Source organism: Filicampus tigris, chromosome 6, assembly GCF_054856515.1.
Source record: "Filicampus tigris isolate MCC_2025a chromosome 6, RoL_Ftig_1.0, whole genome shotgun sequence".
Classification (NCBI taxonomy): Eukaryota; Metazoa; Chordata; class Actinopteri; order Syngnathiformes; family Syngnathidae; genus Filicampus; species Filicampus tigris.
In genome coordinates this window covers 12,991,421-13,003,322 of record NC_141222.1, presented here as the reverse complement: position 1 = coordinate 13,003,322, position 11,902 = coordinate 12,991,421, and the positions used below count along the sequence as shown (strand labels likewise).

At 41.4% G+C, this 11,902-nt stretch overlaps 2 protein-coding genes across 4 annotated transcripts; one reads left to right on the top strand and one right to left on the bottom strand.

The window, feature by feature from the left end:
• Positions 1–1,186: 1,186 nt before the first annotated feature.
• On the top strand, positions 1,187–4,306 carry xpa (xeroderma pigmentosum, complementation group A). Of its 3 annotated transcripts, none has more exons than XM_086033567.1 (5): positions 1,187–1,294; positions 1,894–2,100; positions 2,170–2,275; positions 3,687–3,970; positions 4,053–4,306. In XM_086033567.1, the coding sequence occupies exons 2-5, from the start codon at positions 1,899–1,901 to the stop codon at positions 4,205–4,207; spliced, it is 747 nt and encodes a 248-aa protein (XP_085889693.1). In that variant the 5' UTR covers positions 1,187–1,294; positions 1,894–1,898; the 3' UTR covers positions 4,208–4,306. The 3 variants fall into 3 exon arrangements, with proteins under 3 accessions (XP_085889693.1, XP_085889692.1, XP_085889691.1); XM_086033566.1 differs by lacking the exon at positions 1,187–1,294 and adding an exon at positions 1,308–1,483; XM_086033565.1 differs by lacking the exon at positions 1,187–1,294 and having other exon boundaries at positions 1,633–2,100.
• Positions 4,307–5,509: 1,203 nt separating this feature from the next.
• On the bottom strand, positions 5,510–10,869 carry kpna7 (karyopherin alpha 7 (importin alpha 8)). The gene is made up of 12 exons (XM_086034228.1): positions 10,700–10,869; positions 10,465–10,608; positions 10,311–10,396; positions 8,458–8,626; positions 8,233–8,332; positions 7,611–7,693; positions 7,360–7,446; positions 6,869–7,045; positions 6,520–6,753; positions 6,260–6,442; positions 6,030–6,176; positions 5,510–5,644 (listed from the first exon to the last, which is right to left on the bottom strand). The coding sequence occupies exons 1-12, from the start codon at positions 10,763–10,765 to the stop codon at positions 5,552–5,554; spliced, it is 1,569 nt and encodes a 522-aa protein (XP_085890354.1). The 5' UTR covers positions 10,766–10,869; the 3' UTR covers positions 5,510–5,551.
• Positions 10,870–11,902: the final 1,033 nt, after the last annotated feature.

Genomic DNA, 11,902 nt, shown 5'->3' with positions numbered 1-11,902 from the left:
TACCTGAACTTGTGCTAATGCTATAAAATTTAGGTTATCTGGTCTTTGAATACATTCATTAATATATAATTTTGGATTGGAATTGGTATCTTTCCTTTTAACATTGAATAAAATCATTCTTATTATTATTTTAGAAACCTGTATGTGTCATAACTACAGTGCCTCAAAGCTCTATAGTGGCCATGACTATGCAGCAAGGATTGATTGGACACTGAGGAAGAAATACGTATAGACAAATTCAACTCAGATTTGTTCTATCAAAAAACGATGTTCCCATTGTTTGAAAAAAGCTACAGGAAATAATATTTTTTTGTAAATACACCGGAGTTGTATGTGTGTGTGTTTTTTTCTGATTAGGTGGAGATTTTTTTAATTGCCAGCACCAGGTGGCTTTTATGCAAGCACAAGACACACCACAGAAGTAATGCCATTTACTGCTAATTAATCATGCTGAAAAATTCATGGATGGGGAATATCTTGCTTTTCTGAATCTGTTGTCATTGTTACCATTCTTTAGTTGTCCTGTCATTGCATTACCTATTTTTCCCCAACTTAGCAGACCCCACGGACTCAATCAATCAAGATACCAACCATGGCTAACTTTACCACCTCTCTATCTGTAATGAACCTGTTTTGACAAAGTAAGTAAATGTAAGAAGTCATCAGAAAAAATACTTAGATAAAATGGTGTTACAGATGAAAAATTTACTTACAGTAAATACAGTAAGTATTTGTACTAGTTCATGAATTGCAGTCCAGAGTACATTCTGCCATGAGAAAAAACTACATAGAAGATCGATGAATGAATGGTTTGTGTTTTTTTAATGAGAATATATCGGACCCATTATGACTCAAATTGTTATCTCTGCAAAGTGATCAAATGTTTGCGTGTTGGTCAGGATATACTGTGCTGATTTTTCCTTTGAGAGGTTAATCAGTAAAATAAATAAATAAATAAAATAAAGAAATAATAATAAATAAATAAACAAATAAAGACATACACACACACCCACACACACACACGTACCCCAACAAACAAACACGCGCATGCGCACACACCCATTCACACACCCATTCACACAAGCGCATGCAAGCACGCATGCTCTCTCTCTCTCTCTCTCTCTCTCTCTCTCTCTCTCTGTCTCTCTGTCTCTCTGTCTCTCTCTCTCTCTCTCTCTCTCTTTCTCACGCACACACACATACTTACCACGCGATGGCGGTGGTGACCACAGCACAAACGCGCGAGTGACGAGAAGAAGACGCTGTCACTTTTGCGTAACCCATAGATATGAATGTAGGTAACACGATCCTTTTGCTTTGCGTGCATACAACAACGCTAAGATAGTACGGGCAAAGACCTCAGCGCAATGATAGTATACAGACAACAACAAATCCGAAATAACAATGTTAACGACACGTTGTGCTACATACGGCTGTGCATATCGCCGTACACCACGAAGGAACGGGTAACAACATTGTAGAGGTAAAAAATCGTTTTGTCTCTTTTTGCAAATGTTCTGTATTAAATGCACACACTGACGTTGACAGTAAGTAACCTACACTAAAATCGGTTGAAAGATGAGCAGGTTGTACTAGATTTCAATGTCCAAACCTTGCCCATGATGGGGAAACTCGCCCTTGCCAACATGGCCGCTACATAAACACGTTGCTTAGCCGTACTCTACTGAGTGTTGGCTTATATCTGATTTTGCGTAACGACTGGATGCAGTGAACACAACAGTAGACCAATAGGCTTGTCTCCGTATCGAGTCGTTGTTCATGCCCGTCAAGTCATTTTGGTATTAACCAGTGATATGGACCCTTCTGGGTCATCGGGGGCACTTGTTCCCGATGGTCTCGTCGTTGAACAATGTCCTCAACCCGAACTTTCAGCTGCAATGCGTGCAAAAATCGAGAGGAATCGACAACGGGCGCTGATGCTCCGACAAGCCCGGATAGCGAGCCGCCCTTTGGCCGCAGAGCAGAGCGCGACTTCAGCCAAAGTATGTAAAACCATCGACTCCGGTGCTGGCTTTTTCATCGAGGAAGAGGAGGGCTTGGAGGATAAGCAGAACGCCAATAAGGTGGTGCACCAACCAGGTAGGTGCCCGAGGCGCCTTTGTGTGTTTGTGGGATTGTTGGTTCGTAATGTCCTATTTTGGTTCGCAGCTCCGGTCATTGAGGCAGACTACCTGTTTTGCGATGACTGTCAAAAACCCTTTATGGATTCCTACCTCAGCAACAGCTTTGACCTGTCTGTGTGTGACAAGTGCAGGTACATGTATACACATAACTAACATCTTTGGGCTGTCAAATATTTTACCAGTGTTTTCCAACCTTTGTTGAACCTACGCAAATACAGTACTATGCCGTAAAAGGTGGCAAAGGGATAATTGGCTTCAGGCTGAACCTTAAGGGTACAACTGTTTAAACTTTACACGTGAACTTTGTTTGCCCTAATTTAAACATTTAAATGGTCCAACTGTTCAATGTTTCATCACTTTTTGTGCAACTTGTTCTCTCACCAGGAGTTGAACATCAAAATTCACAACAGGTTTCTGATCTATGGATGGAGAAATTCATTTACTGATTCACTTACAGTTTGTATTTAAATAGTCATCTTCATCTTGCTATTCATATTTAGACATGAGACCAAGACAACACCTAACCATTGATTGAGAGAGACTTGGAGAGTCACAGAAAAACATTGAAAGCTCAGCTTGCCAACGTCAGGTGGCCAAAACAGGTGGTACGTGACCCGTGATGTTGGCTACACTGAGCCTGTGGGCACCGAGACGTCCAATTTCAGACACTTGAATCTGGTGCACTTTTAACATTTTCAGCCCACATGCACACCACTTATGTTAAGTACTGTATGTAATATATTGCAATGGTATGGCTTGGCGGTGGCCAGTTTTATCCCACCTCATATCTCGAAACGAAATGTCCCGATCACGTTTTTGCATCCAAGTCCAAGTGATTTGTTTTTGGGTATCTGCCGATACCGAGTCTCAATCCGATACCTCAGCAATGCATGTCGAAGAAAAAAACTACACACCCAATTCGTCCTATCTTATTTTTCTTTTAATTCGAATAAAGATATCCCCAAATGTTAACCTTTTATATGGCTGTAGGTCAGCTGTGTTTCGTATGAAGTAATGAAGTAAAATATTTTACAGATCAGTTGAAATTCATGCGATCGGCCCCGATTTGCAATGTTTGGAATGTGACAACTCTGCTGGAAACATAATTTTTACTGTGGAAGCTCATACGATATGACATGGCATTTTTGATCAGCCGTTACATCTGCGTTGTTGCAATGCAGTTCCCCTGCAATTCAAATCGCAGTGAAACTAGCGGCTGTCAGTCAGCCGCTCATGGAAACTAATTGCAGGACCACGTCGACCACCGCGTCGTGCACTGTGTGACAGTTTGGCCTCATTGCGTGGTAGCCTAAAGTACTGAAGCCCGGGACGCCACTGCCCCGGTGCTATAGCCATTCAGAAATCTGTGTAACCCAGGTTAAGCCCCTCCGGCATTTTATTTTATATTCTGAAATATTTTTTGAAATTATTTGCTCTGTCCCCCTTTATCCTCCAGCTGTGCACAGTGGTTAGGAATCACTGCCTTACCATTTCTTTTTTTAATATCCAAATAAGTTGATGGTGACAGTATTTCTCCTTCAGAGACAGCAACGAGAAACACAAGTTGATCTCCAGAACTGAGGCCAAGCAGAACTACCTGCTGAAGGACTGTGATCTGGACAAGCGAGAGCCTCCGCTCAAATTCATATTGAGGAAAAATCCTCACAACCCACACTGGGGGGACATGAAGCTCTACCTTAAAGTACTTGTGGAGAAGCGATGTATGGAGGTGTGGGGCTCAGAGGCGGCGCTGGAGGAAGCCAAGGAGACAAGGGAAGAAAACAGAGAAGTGCAGAAACAGAAACGCTTCAACAAGAAAGTCAAAGGTTAGTAAAAATGGTTGAGCACGGAGCACCTTAGCGTGGAGGCTGAAGACCTTGTTGCCAGCGTGTGTGTTGTGTTTGTCAGAGCTGCGTCGGGCCGTGAGGAGCAGCATGTGGACCAAAGACACCAGTGCTCACCAACATGAATATGGACCTGAGGTGGTGGTTGATCTGGAAGAGGATCTCTACAAGAAAACCTGCAGGACCTGCGGGCATGAACTCACCTACGAAAAGATGTAAACTGACCCCGCAGTTTGATGCCTCTGCTAGGAACCGCTTTTTCACATTCTCCTTAATCACTTTTGGGTTCACATATTGTAATAAAACACTTGCCTACTATCCTCTTGCGGAAACTGCCATCATGTGACATTTGTTGCAGTTATCAGTTAAAAACAGGAAACAAACCTCTAGCTGCATAAAGTCAAGAGGAGCATTTCAAACGTTTGCAATTGACACGTTTGCAATGTGTACATCCTTACTGGACACGGGAAATGAATTTGGAACAGGTTTTAATCTGCAGAACACGTCTTAATACGGGCATACCTCAAATGGGTTCATCTTGGGTAGTGAAGGAGTTGATGTGAACATGATAGAGGTACACTACTTCTGATGCAGTGAATCCACACAAATTTGCGGTTCAGCATTCACAGATTTTTTTTTTTTAACCTATCCATTATATGCTGAAAAACAGACCGATACACCTTTTTGGTACTCTTGCCAAAGCAATACAAGTATTAATTTGGTACTATCTTGAGGCATCTTGGTGACCAACTAAATCCAAGTGAGTTTGAGATAAAATTGTGCTTTGATGCCAACTTGTGGCATGTTTAGGCAATTAAGCACGACAATGTTTATGAGATTCAATCTTCTTGGTACCAGAGGCATCGACGGCTCCAACTATATCGGTTCCACGCTAATCCAGCAGGCGTAATGACCGTCTCCTCAAAGTGTACACGGTGCTGTTTTTGTTGTCTTTGTGTGCATTTTAGCTTGGAAACACCACTCCATGTTGGTAAAGCGTTGTGTATATCAGTAGGATATGAGTTTAGCATCATACTGTAAAATACTATTACACAAAGAGGACCAAAGCAACACCGCCGGCAATCACGCCGATTGATTCTCCTTCTTGGGCCTTGGCAGTATTAAAAATTGGCAAAAAATGTTCACAAATACTTTTGCTCAAAACAGCACACAAGTATATGCAGTAAAATGTTATGAAATGCGCTATATAAATAAAATTGTATTCCTTCAAAAATGCCAAACTGCCCCATTTGAGGAGCAGCTCTCTCGATAGCCCCACCCCCTTTACTCAATACATGCCGTAAAGATTGTTCGACTTTAACTTGCATAACTTTCATCCCCAAGTTATCAAAACACACGTGGCAAATAATGTTGCGTAGTGGCACTTCATCAGAAACACCCCTCCATATTGACAAGTTCTCAGAACATCGAAATCCAACACTGCAGTTCTGTCTTTTGGCCTTGCCCCTGATCCCAAAAAAGTTCTTTAAAACATTGATATTAAATCAAATGACAATTCAGTTTGGTATGAAAATATTTATTTTACTTGTATAGTACAGTAGTCTAAAACTCAAATTTTTTGAGAGTGTCAGGGGTCTGAAGTACAAAATAATCTTCTGTCTTTGCAGCATCAACCTTCAGCCCCTCCATCTCGCCCTGTGAAAGAGAAAAGAAATTTAAAACAAGATGTAAATTGCTTGACAGACACCAAGGCACTCCATCCGTCACCAAGCACCAACCAGTACTTTAGATGAACAATTTTGTATTGCTTTTAATTACCCTTTCAGCCATTCGGAGTGATGAATATGCCATTGCCTCTATAGTTACATAATCAGTCTGTGGATTAACCCCGACTCCCCAGTCTTTTGTCCTCGCTAATAACGCCACCCTAAATATGTATACAACCCATGTACAGTTGAAGGCAATGAGCAGACAAGGAACTTTCCCTATACCGACTGCCGCTCAAAGAGATTTATGCACGTTTTAAAACGCGAATCCTCGAATTGGAGTAAAGTTTAGACATTACAGTACATGGACTTACATCCCAAAAGTACTTCTCAATGATGTTGTGGGCTGCCTGGTACACCATCTCGTTTTCATGGCTCTGGAGGCGTTCAATGCGATCCAGTCCTCCCAGCTCTTCAATAAGCAGGCTGAGTTTCTCTGTCTCACAGAGCTGCTCCGCTGCCTTCAATCATTAACAGTGCAAGTCAGACTCCAACTGATCATATCAAGTCACGTTTCAGCTCAGGTGTAGCTGCCCCCCCTCACCATAAAAATGTTGTTGATGGCATCTAATATGACCAGAATAATCTTGGGATCTTTTACTTGCAGAAGGTTGATTATTGCCTCAAGTGCTCCGCTGTGCACCAACTGGATCACTTGCTCCACAGTGCCCCCACTGGTGAAGTTGGTCACTGCCCAAATAGCCTCCCTTTGAGTCTTGAAATCTCCCTTTAGGAAAAAACATGACTCATCCGCCAAATGGTGACATTTGTTTGAAATGGATTCTGTGACATTTTACCACTGACATTTCTAAGTTGTTCTACCAAAGGTGGGAGTAGGCCACATGTGAGGAGCTGTTGGATTTGCGCACAAGGCCCAGCTGCAATGTTTGACAAGGCCCATGTCGCTTCCTTCTGTACATTGGCCTTTGGGTGGCTCATGAGGCGAGGAAGTACGTCGAGAACACCGGCATCAATAGCCGCCTGTGTCTGCAGATCTGAGCCACTCACTATGTTCCCGATGGCACGAAGGGCAGGAGTCTCAAGTAGGTCCAAAAGAACAAAGCATAGTACGCTAAGCTTTGTTCTTTTGGCCCCTTCTTATCAGATCAAAAACTAGAACAAAATCAGACCAAGCTGTGAAAAATGTGGTTACCATGACGCTCAGCTCCTTGTGGCTCATGAGCTCCACCAGCCGCTGGACAATACCTGTGCCGACCACGATAGCAATGCGGTCATTGTTACCGTCTGTCAGGTAGGAGATTGCCCAGCATGCATCTGACAAGACATCCTTGTCCCCAAGATGGAGAAACTGGATCAATGTAGGAAGCACCTGCAGGAGTTCAACACTTAAATCCTCACAAATGCTGTACTTTCAATCACACACTTTTTAGTCAGTCCGCCCATGCCAACTGCATATGTTTAATATTTGCTTTCATTAGTTTGTTTACTTCCGTTATTGCTGAGCATTGACTTGTATTTTGGGAATATGCACATGCAGGTTATTTCACATGTTCATGAAGGTAGTAAATTGGTATTGGATTTGTGACTATATGCGGTAAAACAAATTCAAAAGTGTAACGATAATCAATTGTCTTGACATAATTGGGACTGCATTTCAGAAATCTTTACACAAAACACACTTGCCTGTTGGACCGCAGACAAGGGTGGAAATGGATTTTTATTTCTGCACAAGTTTGACAATGTCCATGTAAGGTTGCGTAGATAGCCAACCTGAAAGGGATGACAATTTTATTTGGTTAATTACATAAATTAGCCTGCATATTGCTAGCAAGTTACAGGCTAGGAATCTATAGGAGTTTCCCACTTGACTATAGCAACAATTTTGATGACTGTGATGATGTAAGGGGAGGAGAAAAAAAAAAAAAAACCCTTACAGGAGTTTCTGGGGAGACCCTTGCCAGTAACGCGGGGATCACATTACATTCAATGAGGAAATCTCTATAATTAGGACCATCACCTGCAAGTTAGAATTAGAAAAGAAAAACAGCACTGAAAAGCCATCTTTGTGGGAGGGCACAATAAAAGCATAATCATTTGAACACATTTTAGAGTACTTCCTGTGGCAGCTGACCTCTGCTCACTTTGCACCCAAACTTAGGAGAGACACTGGCGCAAAGACTGACTTTTACATAGCTTTACTTTAAAATGTTGCTTGACGTCTGATTGGAGAAATCCCAAATATGCGCATTGCGCACTATGCAAATCCAATTTCAAATACCATATTAATTGTACATCTTTGGTGTATCGTTCAACAGTTTTATATCACAGAAAAATAATCTTACTCAAGGATCAAAAGAAAGCTATTAGAACAGTCTTAGAATAGAAATATACTTTCATTTTTTGCCCCAAATTAATTCCAAGATTTTACTCAAGTAAATATCTGTTCCAAGCTTCGTAAAAAAAAAAAAAAAAGTAAAATGTTGCGATTAATTAGTTAAAAAATGTCATCTCTTGACAGCACTAGTACAAACTCATCAAGTAAATTAAGCGCATCACCTGCAATGTTCCCAAGGGCCCATACAGCTTGTTCACTGATGTGCAAATGTGGCGAGGCCAGCAGAGAAATGAAACAGGGTACAGCACCATAATCTACCACCTGTGAACAGAAAATGAATTGTCCCACTCAAATTCTTTCAAAAAGATTATTTTTTGGAAGAATGTTTGTATATTGAGCTAAATGTTACATTTGTGCCAACACTGGTGTTCCTGCAGAGCTCTCACCTGCTTTGTATGCCAAGACGTTCCAGAGGCGATGTTGGTGAGCGCCCAAGCGGATTCAAACTGCAAATTGGGCTCATCCTCCATACCCAAGAAGAGCACAAAGCGGGCAAGGAGCCCAGCATCTATGATCTCTTTCAGAGGAGGGTTGCACTCTTGGGAAAGTAGTTTTCTGATGAGGGTACCAAAAGTGAATCACTTTTGAAACAGTTTCAAGCTCAAACAGAATGCCAAAAATGACTTAATAGTGCTCATGGTAGTTCTTCCCAACCATTGTGCAGCGTCAAAGAGTGTTGTGAGAGAATCAGTTTTGTTGCAAAAATGATCCCATTTCACTTCATTGGTACTAAAATTTACAATAAATGGAGTGTTGACCTACAGTATGCCAGTGATGTATAGTGAAAGGCAGAACAGTTGAGGTAAATGCAAGTACAATTAACAACCAGTGTATCCACCTACTGCTATTCATGGAATACAATTTGAGTCACATTGTACTGCAACTGTGCTTTAATCATTTTATGGCGCAACAGAGGTCTGTGGTGTTTGTGCACATATGTTAACCGCATCAATGTGTGTGTTCCGTACATTTTTTTTTTTTATGCATGTTTGGCCTGATGCATTACGTAGGTTTTGTGTTAAGGTCACACAGAGCACAATGCTTCCGACCCAAACTTAAACCGGACCGTCGCAAAATGTAACAGTTGGCCACTCACCCCCCGCACACTGGGCGTTCCTCATATGTGTCATTATATCGCTTTTGTTTTTAATCCACAAAAAGATGGTGGCAGTTAAGGAACGGTGGTGATAATGAGAAAAGTGTCGATATTTAAAGGCAAGGCTTGCTCCTATTCACTTGAATGGATCAGCAAGGCATGCATGGCTTGTGTATTTTTACCACAAGCTTCACTTTATGGAATTACACATTAAGCAATGTTGAAAAACTGTACTGTCTTTCTATGGCTTTTGACCCAGAAATTGATTTCTCACATGTGGTTCTCCGTGCTTGCCACACCCTCCGTCAGATCATTTCCATTGGATGGCTTTAGCTTTCGATCAACTCCTAACTTGATGCATGTGGTTGGTCTAAGGCAGGGGTCACCAACCCTTCTGACACCGAGAGTTACTTCTTGGGTACCAATTATGGGAAGGGCTACCAGTTAGATGCACACTTCAGAATTTTCATTAACATGCTCAGTGTGTTCATGTAAATTATTTCTCATATTAGGAAACATAAATATCAATATGCAACATTACTTCCGTAAATACCTGCCACTGTTTATATTTTCACATAATCACTTCTGCAACATTCCTGGATAATCACAATGTCCCCATCACTGGTGAGCAACTTTAGGAACAGGCCCATGGGCTACTCACCTGGTCCTTGGGGGCTACCTGATGCCCGCGGGCACCACGTTGGTGACCCCTGGTCTAAGGTGTGCATGCAAAGTCCATAGATGACTTGATTGATTTTGTCTTAATTTCAGATACTACAATTTTTAAACTGCCAGCCTAATACTGTTTTTTTTTGTTTTTAGTTTAAATCAATATTATCTCCCTTCTTCAAATAAACTTTGTTTCAGTTCTTTATGCACGACTTAGTCCAACAAGAAACCGAATGGCAAAATTCACAACAGGTGTTTGAATCAGCCTTTCAATTCCATTGTGTTTTAAAATAATAATAATAATAATAATAAAAATCCAGCTAACTGTTAGACAGCAGAGAGTATCAAAACATTTCATGCATCCAGAAGGTCAAATTAAGTTCACCTGTAAAGGTTCCAGTGAAATTGAAGTCCACCCAACAACCCTAACTTTGTGAGTAGTTCATATATTTACTGTGAGAACGTGTTACTCACCTGGCAGCTTGGCATCCACGAGTTTGAGCATCCTTGCAGTCAGAGTTAATGTCTTTCAGAATTTCCTCAATGCTTAAAGTGCGAACCTACAAGACAGCCAAGTTAAGCAGCTGCATACGCAGGCCTTCCAATACTCAGTCGTCCACAAGCTGACCTTGTCGTCGGAGATGAAAGTAGGAGAAAGCTTATCATCGTCGGCAACAGAGGACAGCGTTATGTGTCTTCTCTTCATAAGGCTCTCATTCTTTTGAGCTTTGCGCAACTGCACGCACTCCGTAAGCCTCCTTTCTCGGAGTTTCTGGACACAAAAGACAACACGAGAGCCTCTTTCTAAATTCCTCTTACCGTTGGACTCGCTCGCTCACATCCCACAATTAACTCAAACCTACGGCCAAATCTTTCCCCTTGTTCTTGAATCTACTGATTCGCGCCTCGTTGGTATTCTTGGTGGACATGGTGGGCCCGTTTGACGTTCTCCAACGTCTCAAGAAGCGACAGTGAGAGGCTCATCTGCACTGGTCACGTTTTAATGTGAGACAGCAGCAGCTGGTGTACCCAATCAACTAATTAACGTAGTGCTTGAATGGCCGCGTGCAGTAAGCGAAAATAGCCAATGAAATGTACTCCCTGGAGCTTATTAGTTGCATATGTGTGAAAGTCATATCGGACTTAATTTGCTTACTGACAGTAGCTATTGTTACTGTTTGGATTGTGAGCCCCCACACTCCAACTGGACGATAGATGGCAGCATAACACAACCTAGATTGGGAGGAACAACCTGATTTTGATTTGATTTTTAAATGCTAGGATGGGTCAGCTAGGTCAGTGGTAGATGATGAGGTCAAAAAAGCAATAAAATATTCACCCATTTATAAATTGTATAACATACAATTAATTGAATCATAATGAATTAAAGGCTCTACTGTGGAATAGTGATTAGATGTTAAGGGTTCGAATGTGATCTCTGGCTTTCCTTGCTCACATGCTGAGGTGGCAACAAAGCCAGTGTCCCTCACCAAATTTGCCTGGGATGGACTTCAGCTCATCCGCAACCCTTAATGGTAATATACGCACAAACACAGGTCAATTGAGTACACATAAGGGTCAGGCTAAAGGCACAGCCCACAACTCATGAAGGTAAACTGATTCATGTCTGATGTCAAGTCACGTGTGAAATCATTACTGTAGAATGAGCTGCATCAGTACATACTGCAAGCACACATTCCGAAAACAGCACATAATAGGCACGTTCTGCATTACGAGAGTGAAGGGATGTTTGACTCACTTCACAGTTAAAGTGTTATACGAAGGACAAATTATAGGCATACTATTGTAGTGTGTGTGTTTTTGTCATATGTACATGAAAGTTGACTCTTTCGGTGAAGGTTATATTTGCATATAATAAATACTCAAGTTTATGAAGAAATTGGAACGTTTATGGAAACAAATTGGAAAATGACTTATCTGTGCTATTAAAAATAATTAGGAGTTCACTATGAGTGAATTATGAATTTGTACCTGTTTATTTCAATACTTTGCTTATGTTGTTTGTGATTTACAGTTTTCTGTTGTGGCACATCTTGACTTAATTT

What these genes read in the sequence shown, in the direction of transcription:
- kpna7 (XM_086034228.1), bottom strand. Translation starts at nt 10,765, where the DNA reads ATGTCCACCAAGAATACCAACGAGGCGCGAATCAGTAGATTCAAGAAC. An exon ending in ACAAGGGGAAAGATTTGGCC is followed by an intron (nt 10,609 to 10,699) that starts GTAGGTTTGAGT and finishes TTTTGTGTCCAG; the next exon opens with AAACTCCGAGAAAGGAGGCT. An exon ending in GGCCCTTGGGAACATTGCAG is followed by an intron (nt 7,694 to 8,232) that starts GTGATGCGCTTA and finishes TCTAACTTGCAG; the next exon opens with GTGATGGTCCTAATTATAGA.
- xpa (XM_086033565.1), top strand. Translation starts at nt 1,815, where the DNA reads ATGGACCCTTCTGGGTCATCGGGGGCACTTGTTCCCGATGGTCTCGTC. An exon ending in TCTGTGTGTGACAAGTGCAG is followed by an intron (nt 2,276 to 3,686) that starts GTACATGTATAC and finishes TTTCTCCTTCAG; the next exon opens with AGACAGCAACGAGAAACACA. An exon ending in CTTCAACAAGAAAGTCAAAG is followed by an intron (nt 3,971 to 4,052) that starts GTTAGTAAAAAT and finishes TGTGTTTGTCAG; the next exon opens with AGCTGCGTCGGGCCGTGAGG.